At 47.2% G+C, this 20,754-nt stretch overlaps 1 protein-coding gene across 1 annotated transcript in view; it reads left to right on the plus strand.

Annotated features, from left to right (window-relative positions):
* LOC122944179 (NADP-dependent alcohol dehydrogenase-like) overlaps window positions 1-20,754 on the plus strand; it is a 77,384-nt gene that overhangs the window by 36,852 nt on the left and 19,778 nt on the right. The window contains exons 4-6 of the mRNA XM_044302410.1: window positions 5,883-5,970; window positions 7,607-7,829; window positions 10,888-11,148. Of these exons, the coding sequence (XP_044158345.1) occupies window positions 5,883-5,970; window positions 7,607-7,829; window positions 10,888-11,148 (572 nt within the window). The remainder of the gene's footprint in view (window positions 1-5,882; window positions 5,971-7,606; window positions 7,830-10,887; window positions 11,149-20,754) is intronic.

Below are 20,754 nucleotides of genomic sequence, written 5' to 3' on the forward strand. Positions count from 1 at the left end.
AGGAGAGGTTCATTCAACTTTGGGTTGCCCCGCAATATAATGGTAAAATGAAAATAAAAATAGGATTGAATGAGGAAGTGCCCTGGAGTACAATAATATATGGTTAAGGGGAGGTAGTTATAAATGTCTAATCTGCACAAGGGATGGACAGGTCCTGTGGTATCCATGCCTGGTTCATTTTTATGAACGTCAGCTTGTCCACATTGGCTATAGACAGGCGGCTGCGTTTGTCTGTAATGACGCCCCCTGCCGTGCTGAATACACGTTCAGACAAAACGCTGGCCACCGGGCAGGCCAGCACCTCCAAGGCATAAAAGGCTAGCTCTGGCCACGTGGACAATTTGGAGACCCAGAAGTTGAATGGGGCCGAACCATCAGTCAGTACGTGGAGGGGTGTGCACACGTACTGTTCCTCCTGCTAACACGTTCCGTATCAGGTGGTGGTGCAGTTAACTGTGGTGTGTTGACAAAACTTTTCCACATCTCTGCCATGCTAACCCTGCCCTCAGAGGAGCTGGCCGTGACACAGCTGCCTTGGCGACCTCTTGCTCCTCCTCTGCCTTCGCCTTGGGCTTCCACTTGTTCCCCTGTGACATTTGGGAATGCTCTCAGTAGCGCGTCTACCAATGTGCGCTTGTACTCGCGCATCTTCCTATCACGCTCCAGTGCAGGAAGTAAGGTGGGCACATTGTCTTTGTACAGGGGATCCAGCAGGGTGGCAACCCAGTAGTCCGCACGCGTTAAAATGTGGGCAACTCTGCTGTCGTTGCGCAGGCACTGCAGCATGTAGTCGCTCATGTGTGCCAGGCTGCCCAGAGGTAAGGACAAGCTGTCCTCTCTGGGAGGCGTATCGTCATCGTCCTGCGTTTCCCCCCAGCCACGCACCAGTGATGGGCCCGAGCTGCGTTGGGTGCCACCCCGCTGTGAACATGCTTCATCCTCATCCTCCTCCACCTCATCTTCATCCTCCTCGTCCTCCAGTAGTGGGCCCTGGCTGGCCACATTTGTACCTGGCCTCTGCTGTTGCAAAAAACCTCCCTCTGAGTCACTTCGAAGAGACTGGCCTGAAAGTGCTAAAATGACCCCTCTTCCTCCTCCTCCTCCTGGGCCACCTTCCTCTTCCATCATCGCCCTAAGTGTTTTCTCAAGGAGACATAGAAGTGGTATTGTAACGCTGATAACGGCGTCATCGCCACTGGCCATGTTGGTGGAGTACTCGAAACAGCGCAACAGGGCACACAAGTCTCGCATGGAAGCCCAGTCATTGGTGGTGAAATGGTTCTGTTCCGCAGTGCGACTGACCCGTGCGTGCTGCAGCTGAAACTCCACTATGGCCTGCTGCTGCTTGCACAGTCTGTCCAGCATGTGCAAGGTGGAGTTCCACCTGGTGGGCACGTCGCATATGAGGCGGTGAGCGGGAAGGCCGAAGTTACGCTGTAGGGCAAACAGGCGAGCAGCGACAGGATGTGAACGCCGGAAGCGCGAACAGACGGCCTGCACTTTATGCAGCAGCTCTGACAAGTCGGGGTAGTTGTGAATAAACTTCTGCACCACCAAATTCAGCACATGCGCCAGGCAAGGGTTGTGCGTCAAACCGGCTAGTCCCAGAGCTGCAACGAGATTTCGCCCATTATCGCACACCACCAGGCCGGGCTTGAGGCTCACCGGCAGCAACCACTCGTCGGTCTGTTGTTCTATACCCCGCCACAACTCCTGTGCGGTGTGGGGCCTGTCCCCCAAACATATGAGTTTCAGAATGGCCTGTTGACGTTTACCCCGAGCTGTGCTAAAGTTGGTGGTGAATGGATGAGCAGGTGGAAGAAGAGGAGGAGGAAGCCGAGAAGGAGGAGGAGGCAACAGGAGGCAAAGAATGTTGCCCTGCGATCCTTGGCGGCGGAAGGACGTGCACCAAACAGCTCTCCGCCTGGGGCTCAGCCGCCACTACATTTACCCAGTGTGCAGTTAGGGAGATATAGCGTCCCTGGCCGTGCTTACTGGTCCACGTATCTGTGGTTAGGTGGACCTTGCCACAGATGGCGTTGCGCAGTGAACACTTGATTTTATCGGATACTTGGTTGTGCAGGGAAGGCACGGCTCTCTTGGAAAAGTAGTGGCGGCTGGGAACAACATGCTGTGGGACAGCAAGCGACATGAGCTGTTTGAAGCTGTCTGTGTCCACCAGCCTGAATGACAGCATTTCATAGGCCAGTAGTTTAGAAATGCTGGCATTCAAGGCCAGGGATCGAGGGTGGCTAGGTGGGAATTTACGCTTTCTCTCAAATGTTTGTGAGATGGAGAGCTGAATGCTGCCGTGTGACATGGTTGAGATGCTTGGTGACGGAGGTGGTGGTGTTGGTGGTACATCCTCTGTTTGCTGGGCGGCAGGTGCCAACGTTCCTCCAGAGGCGGAGGAAGAGGCCGAGGCGGCAGCAGCAGAAGAGGTAGCAGGGGGAGCCTGAGTGAGTTCCTTGTTTTTAAGGTGTTTACTCCACTGCAGTTCATGCTTTGCATGCAGGTGCCTGGTCATGCAGGTTGTGCTAAGGTTCAGAACGTTAATGCCTCGCTTCAGGCTCTGATGGCAAAGCGTGCAAACCACTCGGGTCTTGTTGTCAGCACATTGTTTGAAGAAGTGCCATGCCAGGGAACTCCTTGAAGCTGCCTTTGGGGTGCTCGGTCCCAGACGGCGGCGGTCAGTAGCAGGCGGAGTCTCTTGGCGACGGGTGTTCTGCTTTTGTCCACTGCTCCCTCTTTTGCTACGCTGTTGGCTCGGTCTCGCCACTGCCTCTTCCTCCGAACTCTGAAAGTCAGTGGCACGACCTTCATGCCATGTGGGGTCTAGGACCTCATCGTCCCCTGCATCGTCTTCCACCCAGTCTTGCTCCCTGACCTCCTGTTCAGTCTGCACACTGCAGAAAGACGCAGCAGTTGGCACCTGTATTTCGTCATCATCAGAGACGTGCTGAGGTGGTATTCCCATTTCCTCATCATCAGGAAACATAAGTTGTTGTGCGTCAGTGCATTCTATGTCTTCCACCGCTGGGGAAGGGCTAGGTGGATGCAGTTGGGAAACCCTGCCAGCAGAGTCTTCAAACAGAATAAGAGACGGCTGCATAACTTGAGGCTCAGACAGTTTCCCTGATATGCATGGGGGTGATGTGACAGACTGATGGGCTTGGTTTTCAGGCGCCATCTGTGCGCTTTCTGCAGAAGACTGGGTGGGAGATAATGTGAACGTGCTGGATCCACTGTCGGCCACCCAATTGACTAATGCCTGTACCTGCTCAGGCCTTACCATCCTTAGAACGGCATTGGGCCCCACCAAATATCGCTGTAAATTCTGGCGGCTACTGGAACCTGAGGTATTTAATTCACTAGGACGTGTGGCTGTGGCAGAACTGCCACGTCCTCTCCCAGCACCAGAGGGTCCACTAACACCACCACAACCATGTCCGCGTCCGCGTCCCTTACTAGATGTTTTCCTCATTGTTACCGTTCACCACAATAAGAAACAAATTATTTGGCCCAATGTATTGAATTCAAATTCAGGCCTTTTTTTACAGACAGGCCTTTTTTTAACACTATCAGGTTATCTATTTAGGTACCGTTTTACACTAATACAGACAGTAACAACAGATTTAGCTGAATATAAATTGTAGGCCTATTATTTAGGCGCTGGATGACAGGTATACGTTTACGGACAGAATTAGACTTGGAAATGCACGGTAGCGTGTGAAGTTATTGAGGATGACCCTATCAGCACCTTCAATCTAATATACCCTTTTATGGATCGATTTAAACTTGGCCTGATACAGCAGAAACCACTGATTTAGGGAATTGCTAAGTTGGGAATTGTATTTCAACCCAGAACAAAAATATATCCTTTGCCAGACAGCAGACAGTATTACAATTGGCTAGCCACAACTGAAACACCAGATTTAGGGTACTGCTATTTTGGCAATTATATTTTACCCCCCAATAAAATAGCAAGCACAGCCAAGCCCCTGATGTAGGATATAGCAAAAAAAAAAAAAAAACACTATTGATGGTTAAATGGACTTGGTGGCAGCTTGTGCTGGCGCACCACAAGACACAAAATGGCCGCCGATCACCCCAGAAAAAAGTGATGCTCTGGGCAGCCTAAAAACAGTGAGCAATTGAATAGCAGAAGTTGAATGATTCACAGCTGTAGATCGATCACTTCATTAAGGCTGGGTTCACACCTGAGCGTTGTACAGCGCGTTCCTATGTGCTATAAAACGATCAACAAAGAGAATGGGAATGGTTCTCACCTGGGCGTTTTACAGCGCGTACGATCGCGCTGTAAAACGCCCGACACCCCAAGAAGTACTTGAGCTTCTTTGGGGCGTCTTGTCATAGACTTTCAGGAACGCGCGACAATGGGCGTTCGCTTGTCTCTGTATGCGCGATTGCAAACGCTGGCACAATCGCGCATACAGAGAGCTTCTTTCAGAACGCTCAGGTGTAAACCCAGCGTTAGTGTTTTTGCTGAGTAAATCCCTGCCCTGCCTAATCTCGCCCTAACAGCAGCAGCAGCATCCTCTCCCTACACTAATCAGAGCAGAGTGATGTGCGGCGCTACGTGACTCCAGCTTAAATAGAGGCTGGGTCACATGCTGCACTGGCCAATCACAGCCATGCCAATAGTAGGCATGGCTGTGATGGCCTCTTGGGGCAAGTAGTATGACGCTTGTTGATTGGCTGCTTTGCAGGCTTTCAAAAAGCGCCAAGAAAGCGCCGAACACCGAACCCGGACTTTTACGAAGATGTTCGGGTTCGGGTCCGTGTCACAGACACCCTAAAATTCGGTACGAACCCGAACTATACAGTTCGGGTTCGCTCATCCCTACTCACTAACTTTTAAAAAAGTGACGAGAAGTGAAAAGTGCTAAATTATTGTGCAATTATAGTGTGCGCCACAATTTGTGCCTTTTTTTTACGCCACAATAGGAAACGCCCCTCAGTGTGATCCTCAGACAGCCTGCTGGAAGCCTACACCCTCTAAATATTAGACCGCCTTAGTAAATGGGGCACACTGATTTGCAGATTTTTTTCTTCTCCCAAGCTGCTGTTCTTTTGAAGATGGCAGCAAGTCATCCTCTAGGATTTCTGTGTTTTGTACTGCAATCATTTTATCCTCTGCCTTCACAAGTGTCCCATAGCTGATGATCAGGATTAGATTCATAAGATGCTTTGATCGCTGTTGCGACTTTGACAGAGGCATTGGGATTCAATATTGTGACGCACTAAAATAAGGCAACTTTCACACTGGCGTTTCTGGGTCTGCCTGTGAGATCCGTTTCAGGGCTCTCACAAGCGGCCCAAAACGGATCAGTTTAGCCCTAATGCATTCTGAATGGATAAGGATCCGTTCAGAATGTATCAGTTTGCCTCCGTTCAGCCTCCATTCTGCTCTGGAGGCGGACACCAAAACAGCGTTTTGATGTCCGCCTGACCATGCGGAGCTAAACGAATCCGTCCTGACTTACAATGTAAGTCAATGGGGACAGATGCGTTTTCACTGACACAATATGGTGCAATTGAAATCGGATCCGCCTCCTATTAACTTTCAGTGTAAGTCAAAACGGATCCGTTTGCATTATCATGAACAAAAATAAAACGGATACAATCGTTTGCATTATAGGTGCGGATCCGTCTGTGCAGATACCAGACGGATCCGCACCTAATGCAGCTGTGAAAGTAGCCTAAGAAAAAGGGCTGAAACTTGCAAAATATTCAATAATAGTGTAAACAGTGCACAACCTGATGCAAAATGTAAGACGATCAAAACCACTGCAATGATCTTCATTACCCTTGTCCAGTAATGAACATATGCTAAGACTGTCTCCTTCTGTTCTTCATAGGTGACAAAGTCATCCCGCTGTTTGTCCCACAATGTGGATCCTGCAGAAGTTGCAAAACTGCAAACTGTAACCTGTGTGAAAAATTTGAGTAGGTTTATAGTGTATAAAATGTGTACGACTATAAGTGACATAAAAAAAGAAAGATGTCCAGCACGTAGTAATTCTTGTAAGTTGTTTTGGTCTTTATTTTCAAACGTTAAAATACATCCAGTGAACACCAACTTCCTTCTCACCCACGTTGCCGCGTTTCGAACAAAAGTTCTTATTCGTAAAGACGAGGGTGAGAGGGAAGTTGGTGTTCACTGGATGTATTTTAACGTTTGAAAATAAAGACCAAAGCAACTTACAAGAATTGCTACGTGCCGGACATTTTTCTTTTTTTATGTTGAAAACTGATGCCGAACTGTACCTCTCCATGCACCAAGGGGTAGGAACGAAAGGTTCGCTGGATTTACTTTTCTATTGTATCATTGACTATAAGTGACGTTACCCCATTGAATAGTATTCTTGGGTTACAACTACACTGTTGCTTGCTTCAATTGAATGCACTTCAGCATCAGTTTCTACCACTGAAATCAATAGAATATGTTAACTGATTAAGGTGGATCAATTGTTTCACAAAAACATACTACATACAAATTTGCTAATGTGGATGTGCCCTTAAGGAGCACCTGTCGCTTCCCCTGACTTGTCAATTTATAGTAAATACTTGAATTCTTGATGAAATGCCAATTATAAAGTATATTTTCTTATAACTCCCCATTGTGTCTTCTGAATATTTATGAATACATTGACAACAGGGTGTTACCAGTTCGGGGTCTGTCCCTACACACTCTGGCAGTGGCAGCACTGACTGGGCAGTGTCAGACTGTGTTGGGACATGCCTAGTTGTCACTTTATACATAAATATACAGGAGAAATAACACCGGAATGACTCAGTCCAGATACTCTAGAGCCATTAGTTCATGGGAAATGCAAGTCTTTTCTGAAACAGACACATCAGGAGAGGTGATTTGTCCCCTTTACTCCTCTACGAAGGAGTGTTTGTGCAGATCTGGCTAAAATAGAGGAAATGCAAATAAGCTCTTATATAACGCCATGTCCAACTGCCACTGTATCTTTCTAATGCTGAGTAAGAAATAGCACAGCACAGTTACACACTGCAGAGATCCATGACATCTGAATCATCTACTTTCCTTGCATCCATGACTTGGAGTAATTATTAAAAAAAAACATGCATTAAAAGGGGATAGGTAGACTATTCCTTTAAGACGCCGGCTTGTTTGATGGACATGGCATTCATTCTTCTGATGAATACAATGCTTTGTGTTTGCTTAGATTTCTCTTTCCTATTTTACTTGCCAGATTTGTGAATACAATATTAGGGGTGATTTTAAAGTCCACATCTAAGTTTAAAATATTAGAACTTTGTTAAAGGGGCATTCAAATTTTGGCAACTAAAGAGTCTTTATTGCACAATGAATAGCTCTACTAATTTTCGAATATACTGCCTGTATTAATTCCATATGGTTGATGGCAAGCAGAGCTTTTGAAGAACCATGAGGAACTGATACACAAAGTACCGTATATTGGAAAACATCACACCATTTTGCAATTCAAAGAGTTTTATTTGTTGAAACCAGAATATTCCTCTTTCAATTTAAGTTCTTCACATGATTATCACACGGAATATTTCTTCTTTTTCCGATCTTCTCTCCTAATAGGTTTGGGTTTTCCACCCTCTCAGGAGTGATGGCAGATGGCACAACTAGGTTTACCTGTAAAGGCAAGCCAATATACCAGTTTGCCAGCACAAGCACATTTACTGAATACACGGTTTTGTCTGACATTTGCGTTGCCAAAGTGAATTGCCATGCCCCTGTTGAAGTTTGTCTTATAGGCTGTGGATTTGCAACTGGGTATGGTGGAGCTGTAAACACAGCTAAGGTAAGAATTTTAATAGACAAATTTTACTTCATAAAACTGTTTGAAAGCTACGGAAACATGAGGATCATAAAATGACCATCTTTTGGCATATATCAGTCTAACAGAAGTCTTTTTGGACACATACAGTCAAGATACTGCTTTTTATATACACTTATTTCCAGCAAAATCAATAGACATTGATATATGGGGGTAAATGTATTGTATATATATCCAGCGTGGTATTAATTGAACCCCTAAAAAATAATAATTTTTAATGGTATACGTTAAAATGATCCCTAAAGGATCCACTTGATCAAACTATTAAATATACACACAAAAAGTGACCAAAAAACCACATCCAGAGAAGATTTTACACTGGGGTATGGGGAAAATACTGTCCCTAAATCTACCCCTATCCTAGAGCCCTTAGCCCAGGGAGGGCTCCTGATGGTGGAGACCCCCTGTCCGCGTACCTATGCTGCTAGCCCTTCCTGCTCCCTAAAGGGGTGCAACAAAGTACGTGGACTGTTATCACAGGTAAGAGATTAGGGTATTAAATTTATCAGCTATATGAATAGACTGGATGGGAATAGAACGGATGGAGACACAAACAGTGATACAGACAAACACAAACATACACGAACATACACTTATTCAGTGTTGATATTTCCGGCGGTTGGAACGTACGTACGGAAATAGGGATATCACGGGCACTGTCATATCTCACAGAAAACAGGTGAATGTCAACCTTTCGTTAATACCAGTAGGTGCCTGAGATCGGAATCTGTGTATCCACACACACTCCTTCTGCAGGATTTTTTTGTCCCAGTTCCCACCTCTGGGTGAAGGTGGTATAAGCTCCAGAACGGAGAATTTTAAACATCCCTATTTCCGTTTTTAAGAGCCTAGCTTCATGTGATGTAAGAAATGTACCGAAGATTAGACCACATGCGTAAAGCATGAAAAAATATATCAGATTGGACATTAGTGACGCAATATCGGGTCACTGTCCATAGGTAACCACGCACTCTGGCTACCCTTTTAAGGATGTACACATCAAAATTAATCGTGCTACATGCCGGAATGTGTATTTTCTAGCGTCTGCATCACGAACTCTATACAGTTAATGTGGGGCATTGTATGATTTCGGTGCCCAATATATGCACTTATCCTGATACATGCTGGTAATATCCATATGCTGTAGGATCATACACTATGGCCATGATCATATGTATATTATGGCCATGACTGTGTGAATTACAGCATAAAACAGCATCCCACGCCTGCCAAATTCCATCATAACCCTGTTGAGTTAAATGTTTTTATATTTGAACAGGATTTGGGGTTGGCCTGGCTACAGCTATCAGGATCAGGAGGGAGAAATTAGCATACAGTGCGCACCGCATCCTGAATGATCGCATATACAGGAACTGTAGGGAGGGAGGTCGCAGGACCGGAAGACCGGAAGTCGCTTTTTGGAACGCATTTGCGTTCCAACACTCAGAAAGGCGGCGCTGGTTGAGATCATGCAACCCAGCCCATAGGAGTGAGCATTTCCGGCGGTTGGAACGCACGTGCGTTCCAGGAGCAGGAAATGGAGCTGGGCTTGCATCAAATTAACTACTAGTGACGTGATGCGGCGGCTCTTTTAAATACAGCCGGCGCACTAGTGAAAAATCGCCTACCAGGGGGGACATTGATTCCAGAGGAGACTCCACCATGTAAGTATGGCATTCCTGTAGTTAGAGGACTCTTGAATTCCACACGCTTAGTGAGCACCAGCAACAATGCTTACAACTAATGATGCACCTTATCTTTAGTGTATGCTCTGTCAAGCTAACATGGCAGGGGACTAACAAAGAATTAACCATGGTCAACTATATCCACTAAACCGTGAGTTTACACTTACCAGTGATTTCATTTATATCTAGATGTTTATACATTGAAATTGACTGTGGTGTATAATTGTTTCCTGCCCTATACAGGATGTGGATGTAGATGTGGATAACATTATCTATACTGGATGGAGTCTTAAACAGGCATAAGTATTATTGATATGAATATATCCTTCTGTCTTAACCCCTGGTAGAGCGTCTATTTCACTTGTGCGTTCAGGCTTCTCAGCCGGCACATATCTTTGAGCACCCCCTTTATGTGACCCAGCCCTATACTGGCACTTTTTTAGTCACATACAAAGGCTTGCACATCTAATATATAATTACACCTCCTGATGATCCCACAATCTACACGTGGGTGAAACGCGTTGAGGCAAGTGAGGTGTTTGACTACAATGTCAACCCTTTAGGTGTATGATTATAATATCAACACTGAATAAGTGTATGTTCGTGTATGTTTGTGTTTGTCTGTATCACTGTTTGTGTCTCCATCCGTTCTATTCCCATCCAGTCTATTCATATAGCTGATAAATTTAATACCCTAATCTCTTACCTGTGATAACAGTCCACGTACTTTGGGAGCAGGAAGGGCTAGCAGCATAGGTACGCGGACAGGGGGTCTCCACCATCAGGAGCCCTCCCTGGGCTAAGGGCTCTAGGATAGGGGTAGATTTAGGGACAGTATTTTCCCCATACCCCAGTGTAAAATCTTCTCTGGATGTGGTTTTTTGGTCACTTTTTGTGTGTATATTTAATAGTTTGATCAAGTGGATCCTTTAGGGATCATTTTAACGTATACCATTAAAAATTATTATTTTTTAGGGGTTCAATTAATACCACGCTGGATATATTTTTATATACACTGCCTGATGTATAATATGTATTTTTGCATGTAAGGAGGAAACAAGCAGAAGGGTAGAAGAGAAGGCAGAAATGTTGAAGCCAAACATGACTTATGGCATCAAATACCGGTACACAATGGTAAATGGCTCTGTTGTGTGCCTGAGACCTAAGGTATTAGGAACAGTAGAGGGCATACGTGCCTACTAACTAGTTGTAGAGCAAGAAAACAAAAGTGATTCAAGCTGAACACATGAACCCACTTACTCCTTACATTCTTGTCTAAATATACATTTCCAATATCATTAAATGTTTCAAATTATCTGTTATTTTCCCCTTCTCAGGTGACAAAGGGCTCTACCTGTGCTGTATTTGGTTTGGGAGGTGTTGGCTTTTCAGCAATAGCAGGATGCAAAGATGCAGGAGCCTCACGAATCATTGGAGTAGGTACACATAAAGACAAGTATCCAAAAGCCATCCAAATGGGTGCCACTGAGTGCATAAACCCAAAGGATTACAAGAAACCCGTTCATGAGGTCATTTGTGAGATGACTGACGGAGGAGTAGACTTTGCCATTGAATGTGCAGGATACATTGACACCATGGTAAGTAGAAAATAGCATGACGAAGAACTGGTGTGATGAAGAACTACCTCCTTTTCATATTCCACACTCACAGGTCAATACAAAACATGAACATTTCTATACGGTCATATATTTTACTATACTTATCAAATAAAGGTTCTTTATTTGATAATCAAATAAGCATTTGTTGGCAGCACACCCCATTATGTATATAAGGGATGCGCTGCCATTAAATGAAAACGGTATAAGGGTGAATGTATGGTGATAACATTAAAGGGGTTATCCAGGAATTGCACTGCCACTATACAATGTACGGCACTGTGCTTGGTAAGCTGTTGGGAGCACCAGGGAGTGCAGTGGCTCCCTGAAACAGCTAATCAGTGGGGGTGTCAGAACTAGGACCCTGGCCAACGTGATAATGATGACTTATACTGAAGATAGGATTATTAGTGTTGATCGAGCATGCTCGGCCGAATACCAGTTCGGCTCGAGCATCTTGATGCTCGGCACATGGCGGTATTCGGCCGAATACCGCATGTGCTCGAGCGCAATGCTCGAGTCTCCTCCCTGCAATTTTGTTTACTGGCATTACAGTGGTTGGCTGGCCGGAAAGCGTCATTGGGTGCTATATAGCACCCAACGACACATGTTCGGCTCAGTGTTAGTCAGGGAGAGCTGTGCTGAAGAACTGTAGAGAGTGCAATTTTTTTTTGTAAGCTGAAAAACTTGTCAGAGACCCAAAAGTCCTTTTAAGGACTATTGTTGTGTGTGGCAGCAGCAATAGCAATATATATTTTTAGCGCAACTTGCGCTATATTGCTAAAACTTTATAGATCCAAAAGTCCTTTTAAGGACTATTGTTGTATGTGGCAGCAGCAATATATATTTTCAGCGCAACCTGTGCTAAATTGCTAAAACTTTACAGACCCAAAGGTCCTTTTAAGGACTGTTGTGTATGGCAGAAATATATTTTTAGCGCATCCTGCTCTAAATAGCGTGCAATAGACAGCGACATTATCTGCGCTACATCTCCTGTGTGCGCATCCCAAAAAATATTTGTGACATCCAGTGTACTTTTTCCATAGACGGTGTCTGCTGCGGACAGTGACATTAGCTGTGATACATCTCCTGTGTAACATGTGCACATCCAAAAAATATCAGTGACATCCAGTGTACTTTTTCCGTAGACAGTGTCCGCTGCGGACTGTGACATTACTTGGGGTGCATCTCCTGTGTAACGTTTCCACATCCCAAATACTTGTTACATTCACTGTAATTTTTTATTAGCCGCTTGTGACAGCATTGACATTATCTCCTGTGTGACGTTTCCACATCCCAAATACCTTTTTTAATTTTTTTGCGCATACACTTACAAATCCTACGCTACTGTACGTGTGACATACTTTCAAGCATATATAACATTTAATATGAGTAAGGCGAGCAGTAAGAGACAGGGAAGTGGCTGTGATGCTGATGGTGCATGCAGAGGCTATAGCCTTGGGAGTGTTGAAACTAGGCCTGATGCCAGAGCACAAGAAAAACAATCATCCACAATACCTAGCTTCATGTTCCAGTTTGCAGGGCGAAGCAGGACAACGCTCTCAAAGTCAGACCAGTGCGACCAGTCTGTTAAGCACCACTCTGTCTTCAACCAAGTCCAGTCTTAGTAGCTAAGAGTCTGGTCAACACAATCCTCACCCTGATCCTCCTTCCTCCCACCATGGAGAAATTTGCCAAACAAGTGATCCCACACTCAGATATTCTGAGGAGCAATTTTCAGCGCCATTCCTTCATTTGGGCCTCTCAACAAGCCCGCTTGAAGAGGGACATGAGATCATGTGCCCTGATTCCCAAACTCTTGAGCATCCGCAGTTACAAGAAGAGGACGTAGGGAACGGCAATTCGTTTTTCATGAGGTGGATGATGAGACACAGTTGCCAATAAGTCAATGGCAATTAGTGTCTCAAGAGGTTGATGATGAGGATGAGACACAGAGGTCAATAACTGAGGCTGTTGTCAGGAGGATGAGCAGAGTGAGGAAGTCGAAGAGGAGGTGGTGGACGATGAAATCACTGACCCAACCTAAGAAGGTGGCAAGCCGAGCGAGGACAGCAGTACAGAGGGGGAGGGATCCGCAGCACCGCAGCAGGCTGGAAGAGGCCGTGGGGTGGCAAAAGGGAGAAGGCGGGCCACACCAAACAGGCATGCAACTGTTCCCCAGAGCACACCCTTTTAGAAATCTCCCTTGCCAAGGGGTAGGTGTTCCGCAGTCTGGAGCTTTCTTGAGGAAAGTGTCGACGACAAAATAATTGTAATTTGCAACCTGTGCCATCCAAAAACAAGCAGGGGCGTAAACAATAGCAACCTCACCACCACCAGCATGATCCGCCACATGGCATCAAAGCACCATAATAGGTGGGCCGAACGCCTGGGTCCACAATCTATGTCTGCGGGTCACACCACTGCCTCCTCTTCCCCTGTCTTACATGCTGGCCAATCCCCTGTCGAAGGCACAGGCCTGGATGCCTCCCGCCCTGCACCTGGACCTTCGCAAGCACCATCAGCGACCACATCCACTTCTGTGTCCCAGCGCAGCGTACAAATGTCCTTACCCCAGGCATTTGAACGCAAGCGCAAATACCCAGCCACCCACCCACAGGCCATAGCACTAAATTCACAAGTTTCCAAATTTCTGGCCCTGGAAATGTTGCCATTTAGGCTTGTTGACACTGAGGCCTTCTGCAGCCTGATTTCAGTGGCCGTCCCTCGTTACGCAGTCCCCAGCCGCCACTTATTTTCACGGTGTGCCGTGCCCGCCTTACACTAGCATGTGTCTCATAACATCACCCATGCCCTGACCAACGCAGTTACTGGGAAGGTCAACTTAACCACTGACACATGGACAAGTGCTTTCGGCCAGGGACACTACATTTCCCTGATGAGGCCGGGAGCGAGTCGTACCCTAGGATGGCACAGGTGCTACCAACGCCAAGGATTGCGGGCCCTAATTCCATCAGGAATGGCTCCAACCCCCACTTCTCCTCCTCTGCCTCCTCCTCCACTTCCACCTCAGAATTATCCTCTTGCAGCACCAGTCAGCCATCAGTCCGTAGCTGGAAGCAGTGTAGCACTGCAGTGGGGAAGCGTAAACAGGCCATGCTTAAGCTGATCTGCTTAGGTGACAAACAGCACACCGCCGCAGAGCTGTGGCAGGGCATAAGAGACCAGACTGAGCTGTGGCTCTTGCCACTCAACCTTGAACCAGGCATGGTTGTGTCTGATAATGGCCGTAACTTGGTGGCTGCTTTGGAGCTCGGGAAGTTCACACACATCCCATACCTAGCCCACGTCTTTAACTTAGTGATTCAGCGGTTTCTCAAAACCTACCTCAATTTGCCTGAGCTACTGGTGAAGGTGTGCCGTGTGTGTGCCCATTTTTTTTACGCAAGTCATCAACAGCTTCCGCCGGTCTGTCAACGCTGCAGCAGCGCTTACAATTGCCAGCTTACCAACTGTTGTGTGACGTTGGTCCACATGTTGGTCAGGCTTTGTGAGCAGCAGAGGGCAGTAGTGGAATACCAGCTGCAACATGGTCATCACCTTTCCAGTCAGCTTCCGCTCTTCACAAGCAACGAGTGGGCATGGATGTCTGACCTCTGTGAGGTTTTAAGAAACTTTGAGGAATTAACACAGATGGTGAGAAGCGATAACACTATTATCAACGTCACCATCCCACTTCTGTGTCTACTCAAACGCTCGCTGCTCACAATTCAGCCCAACGCTTTGCATTTGGAAGAGGTGAAAATGGAGGAAGACATTACACAGGGTGATAGCCAGAACATCCTCAGTTCATCTTCTCAGCGCAAATTGGATGATGATGAAGAGGAGCAGGAGACGGTTGCCTCCGCTACAGAGGGTAGTACCAATGGGAGTTTAATTCCATCTGTTCAGCGTGGATGGGCAGAAGAGGAGGAAGAGGATGAGGAGATTGAGAGTCATCCTCCTGATGACGACAGCGAGGGGAACACACAGCAGTTTCAACAGAGGCAGGGCAACACTTTCCAAAGCCTGGGACAGTTTCATGACACCCCGCCAGCACCCTCACCCTGATGCGCGGCCTAGTGTCACAAATAGGAAAAATTTTGGAAGATGATGAAGGAGTATGTAGCAGACTGTGTCAGCATCCTCAATGATCCCTCTGTGTCTTACAACTACTGGGTGTACAAGCTGGACACGTGGCACGAACTGACGCTCTACGCCTTGGAGGTGCTGGCCTGCCCTGCCGCCAGCATTTTGTCAGAGCGGGTATTTAGTGCTGCTGGGGGCATAATAGCTGATAAGCACATCCGCCTGTCAACTTAAAATGCTGAAAGGTTGACTCTTATAAAAATGAACAAGGCCTGGATTGCCCCTGACTTTTATAATGTACTGAATACACTGTATTCCCATGCACCCCTTCCACCACAAATAAAGGCTATATGATTTACAGTAATCTTCCTTTTCTCGTCCTCCTCCTCCTCTTCCATGATATCAACATGCTTATTAATCTGCCCTCGCTCCTAATGCAGCTCACCTGCAGGCCCTTGCATATAATGTTTTAGATGGCCATCTCACCTGCAGGCCCTCGCATGTAATGTTTTTGAGGGTCAGCTCACCAGCAGGCCCTCATCCATTATGTTTTACAGGGTCAGCTCACCAGCAGGCCCTCATCCATAATATTTTACAGGGTCAGCTCACCAGCAGGCCCTCACCTACAATCTTTTAGAGGGTCAGCTAACCTGCAGGCCCTCGCATATAATGTTTTTGAGGGTCAGCTCACCAGCAGGCCCTCATCCATAATGTTTTACAGGGTCAGCTCACCAGCAGGCCCTCATCCATAATGTTTTACAGGGTTAGGTCACCAGCAGGCCCTCTCATATAATGTTTTTGAGGGTCAGCTCACCAGCAGGCCCTCAACTGTAATGTTTTACGGGGTCAATTTACCAGCAGGCCCTCGCCCATAATTCTTTCAATGGTCAGATCAGCAGTAGGCCCTCATCCATAATGTTTTACAGGGTCAGCTCACCAGCAGGCCCTCATCCATAATGTTTTACAGGGTTAGCTCACCAGCAGGCCCTCGCATATAATGTTTTTGAGGGTCAGCTCACCAGCAGGCCCTGGCCCATAATTTTTTCAATTGTCAGATCAGCAGCAGAGACTCACCCATAATTTTTTCATTGCTCAGATCAGCAGTAGGCCCTCATCCATAATGTTTTACAGAGTCAGCTCACCAGCAGGTCCTCATCCATAATGTTTTACAGGGTTAGCTCACCAGCAGGTCGTTGCATATAATGTTTTTGAGGGTCAGCTCACCAGCAGGCCCTCAACTGTAATATTTTACGGGGTCAGTTCACCAGCAGGCCCTCGCCCATAATTTTTTCAATGGTCAGATCAGCAGCAGGCACTCACCCATAATTTATATTGTTTTAGAGAGTCAGCTCTGCAGAAGACCCTCTCCCTTAATGTTTTAGATGGTCAGCTCAGCAGCAGGCCCTCGCCCATAATGTTTTAGAGGGTCACCAGCAGGCCCTTGCTCCTAATGTTTTTGAGGGTCACCGGCAGGTTATCAATCATAATTTTTCAAGGGTGTATGATGCCCTCCTTTATGTGTAATTAAGGGTGTATTGGAGTGCCAGTTCCTTGTAGTTTTTGGAAGCCCTTTCACTTTATATACAAGTAAATATACAGGAAAGAATGTTTCCTAACAATTTTTCCTCTTAAATCTATTTTATATTTGGTTTTGTGCTTATTAGTGTCAGTCTGTAAAAGTGGCGTACTACTCAGACAACATCGTTCCCAGCAGAGACTTGGGAGTCCAAGATGCATCCAGACATCCTCCCCATGCTGTTTTCCCGAATCTATAATGTTTTACAGAGTCAGCTTACCTGCAGGCCCTCACCTAATTATACCTAATAGGTTTCTCAGGCTCCCTCTCTGGAATCAAACAGTGATTCCCCCTTACCCGTGGTCACCGTGGTTGGCACTGAAAATAACATTGAAAGTTGATAGGGCAGACATCCGGATGGAACGTCGCCGTCACGGGGACGTGTGATCGGCCCCAGGTTATCTAGAGTCACCAAAGCGGCAGCAGGCCCTCGCCCATAATGTTTTAGATGGTGAGATCAGCAGGCGCTTGCTCCACATGTTTTTAAGGGGTCACCAGCAGGCCATCAATCATAATTTTTCAAGGCTGTGTATGATGCCCTCCTTTATGTGTAATAAAGGGTGTATTGGAGTGCCGGTTCCTTGTAATTTGTGGCAGCCCTTTCACTTAGTGCATAGGCTTTATGAGTGTAGGAGTCCCACTACCTGAACAATTGAACCACAATGTGAATGAGGCTCTCCTTTATCTGATATACAGGTTGTATCGGAGTGCCTCTTCCTTGTAATTTTTGGCAGCACTTGCACTTTATATACAAGTAAATATACAGGAAAGAATGTTTCCTAACAATGTTTCCTCTAAAATCGATTTTATCTTCGGTTTTGAGCGTATTATTGACAGTCTGTAAAAGTGGCGTACTACTCGGACAACATCGTTCCCAGCAGTGACCTGGAAGTCCAAGATGCATGAAGTAGACACCCTCCCATCTTCAGAGCAAGGGGGTGCCTGGTTTAATGCTCAAGCTCCCCCATTGACTTCCATTGTGCTCAGTAGAGCACCCGAGCATCCCGAGGTGTTTGACCCGAGCACCCGAACACAGGAGCACTTGATAAGTTAATAATGAATTAATAATATGCAATTAAGGAATATACACAGTAATATGGATGTGAGATCATGTATTAGTATGTCATTGTCATCGCTGTAAGCACTTGATGTTTTTATATTTTTAATGACTTAATGGGATGGAAGAACCTTTCCGGCTACCCCGTACCCCTTACCACGATCCCCTCCTTCGTTAATAATACTCAACCACAATCTTGTTGGTAAAATATGGCCGTACCAGGCCACCTTTATTAAATTAACATATAACTTACAACTTTTCCAAACATGCATATTATTTAACCATAATATCAACACATTATCTTAACATTTTCCGCTGTTAACCCTCCAAGAGATCCTGGGAGGCAACCCCAAAACACGTCTTTTTCCCGATCTCCTTTTTCCTGACTTTCCTTGCCCTTGGCCGCGTTCACCGACCCAAGGACACCAGATCCACCAATTCCAAGTATACAACTCCCCTAGGCCAACTTAGGCCGAACAGGAAGCGCATTAACCAGCTTATTTTAACTCCAATAGACGCGCATTCCACCATCTAGCGCATCTCTTAACCATGAATTGCCCCCCAGGATCCCCCATCAGAAACTGCCACCAATGACCACCGGTGACACCTCACCTGTGGGAGTCACGCCACACCTTGAAAGCCATCTCCAGACCATCACGAATCCCCAAAGCCCACATATCCATACCCAGATCGTTCAGATGTACACCATCCGACCTCAGAAATTGAGGAGAAGCCGCCTCCAACTCCTGATGCCGAACCACCAATCCCCCTTGGCGACGCACGAAACGCCCTACCTCCTTATTTAATTTCGCCCGGGCCTTATTAATACGGTCCACTGACCGCGCAAATCGCCAAGATCTCCTGGCGACCACCTCCGACCACACCACGATCAGGTCCGGGAATTGCGACAACAGGCGGAGCAGATCAAGCTTAATGTCCCTGATAACATCACGGGACCTGCGAACGCCCAGGTCATTACCCCCCACATGCAGCACCACAATGTCAGGAGCCCGATCCAAGGCTACGTACGCCTGAAACTCCGGCAACACACGACCCCACATGAGGCCCCGCAGCCCGATCCACCGTACTTGCAACTCCTCAGGGGAAAACCCCAAAAGCCGACCGTTCCGCCGCACGTCCGCCCGCAATGCACCCCAGTAGACATACGAGTGTCCGAAAATCCACGCCAATCCAGACTCCGGTTCTGTAAAACAAAACAACACACCCCCAACATTAAACCCAGCAAACGAAAATTCTCTTAAGGCCACATCTACATAGAACTTCCCTACAACAAATGTGGCCGAACGTATGACCGAAAACATGACGACTCCCACCGGCCAATCCTCTTGATGACAGTATCCCCCAGGCCCCACCGGGCCGCTTCGGTCGCTGCGCCAATCCGAAACGAATGCGACGCATATTCCTGGGCCGGCAACCCAGCCGCCCTCAAACAAGACCTAAACACAGCCACAAACTGAAAAACCGACAAACTAGATCCGTCTTGATGCACCAGTAAAGGACCTGAACCACGTGGCCGCACCGCCAAAAATTCCTCCACACAGCGCACCGGACAGAGTACAGACCCCAGCAAAGGCCGCAACCACAACACTGCCCCCTTACCAACCTGATCCGTTTTGGACCTACGCAACTTGCATCGCAATACACCATCCTGAATACTAACATCTTCCCTCAACAGACCCCCAGACCCCTTCCGAGTAGCGGACACCAACTCCGATATCCTGAACGCCCCAAAGAAAGCTAAGGAAAAAGCCACCCTAAACAGCACGACCTCAAAAGACGAAGCACAAATCCCCCCAGCCTGCTCCCACAACTGCAACAAAACTTCAAAGGACACTGGACGCCTCGCATCCCTGCGAACCGCCCCGCGGCGGTACCCCTTTAACGCCTGCCGCACCACAAAACTCTTGGTCACGTCCGCCCTCCCGCGCAAACGCAACCAGAAGGACACCGCCGCCACCCGCCTGGAAGCAACAGAGAAGGACAACCCTTCACTAAACGACACCCCCAACCAATATACCAACAAGGTCTGCCACTCCTCTCCTACATCACCCACCCCCATTTGTGCCAACAAACCTTCCCAAAGCGACCACACTGCCGAGTAGGACGCCCACGTCCCTTTACTCACTGACCGCCGAATCAAGTCAGCCGAGACCCCAAGGCCACGCTCCAGAGCCACTGGGGACAGGACAACCCTCGAACCTCCGCCTCCGGTGCCAATCCTCGAAAACGATCCCACTGGAAACGAGAAAGAGAATCAGCCACGGAGTTCTCAACCCCCGGTAGGTGAACAGAAACAAAACAAGAATTCAACCGCAAACCTTGCAACACCAACAATCGAAGTAATCTCAACACCGGAGGTGATGACGCCGATTGACTGTTAATCACCTGCACCACCCCCATGTTGTCACAATAAAAACGCACTCGTTTATTGCGTAGCCTGTCACCCCACAGAATGGTAGCCAACACTATCGGAAACAGCTCCAACAAGACCAAGTTCCCAAGAAAACCTGCCTCTCGCCACTCCCCCGGCCAGGGACCCGCACTCCATTGTCCCCCGCAATACACCCCATAACCGCCAGAACCCGATGCATCCGAGAATAACTCCAAGTCCACATTAGAGACAGGCGCCTCCAACCACATTGCCCGGCCATTGAAACCCTCCAAAAAGGCCTGCCATACCCGTAAGTCATCCGTCACTTCCGAGGACAAACGCAAATAGTGAAACGGAACCACAACCCCCGCCTAGGCCTGTGCCAGCCGTCGGCAGAACACCCTACCCATAGGCAATATCCGGCAGGCGAAATTCAACTTACCCAGCACCGACTGGACCTTCCGCAACTGAACC

The sequence above is a fragment of the Bufo gargarizans genome, chromosome 1, assembly GCF_014858855.1.
Source record: "Bufo gargarizans isolate SCDJY-AF-19 chromosome 1, ASM1485885v1, whole genome shotgun sequence".
NCBI lineage: Eukaryota > Metazoa > Chordata > Amphibia > Anura > Bufonidae > Bufo > Bufo gargarizans.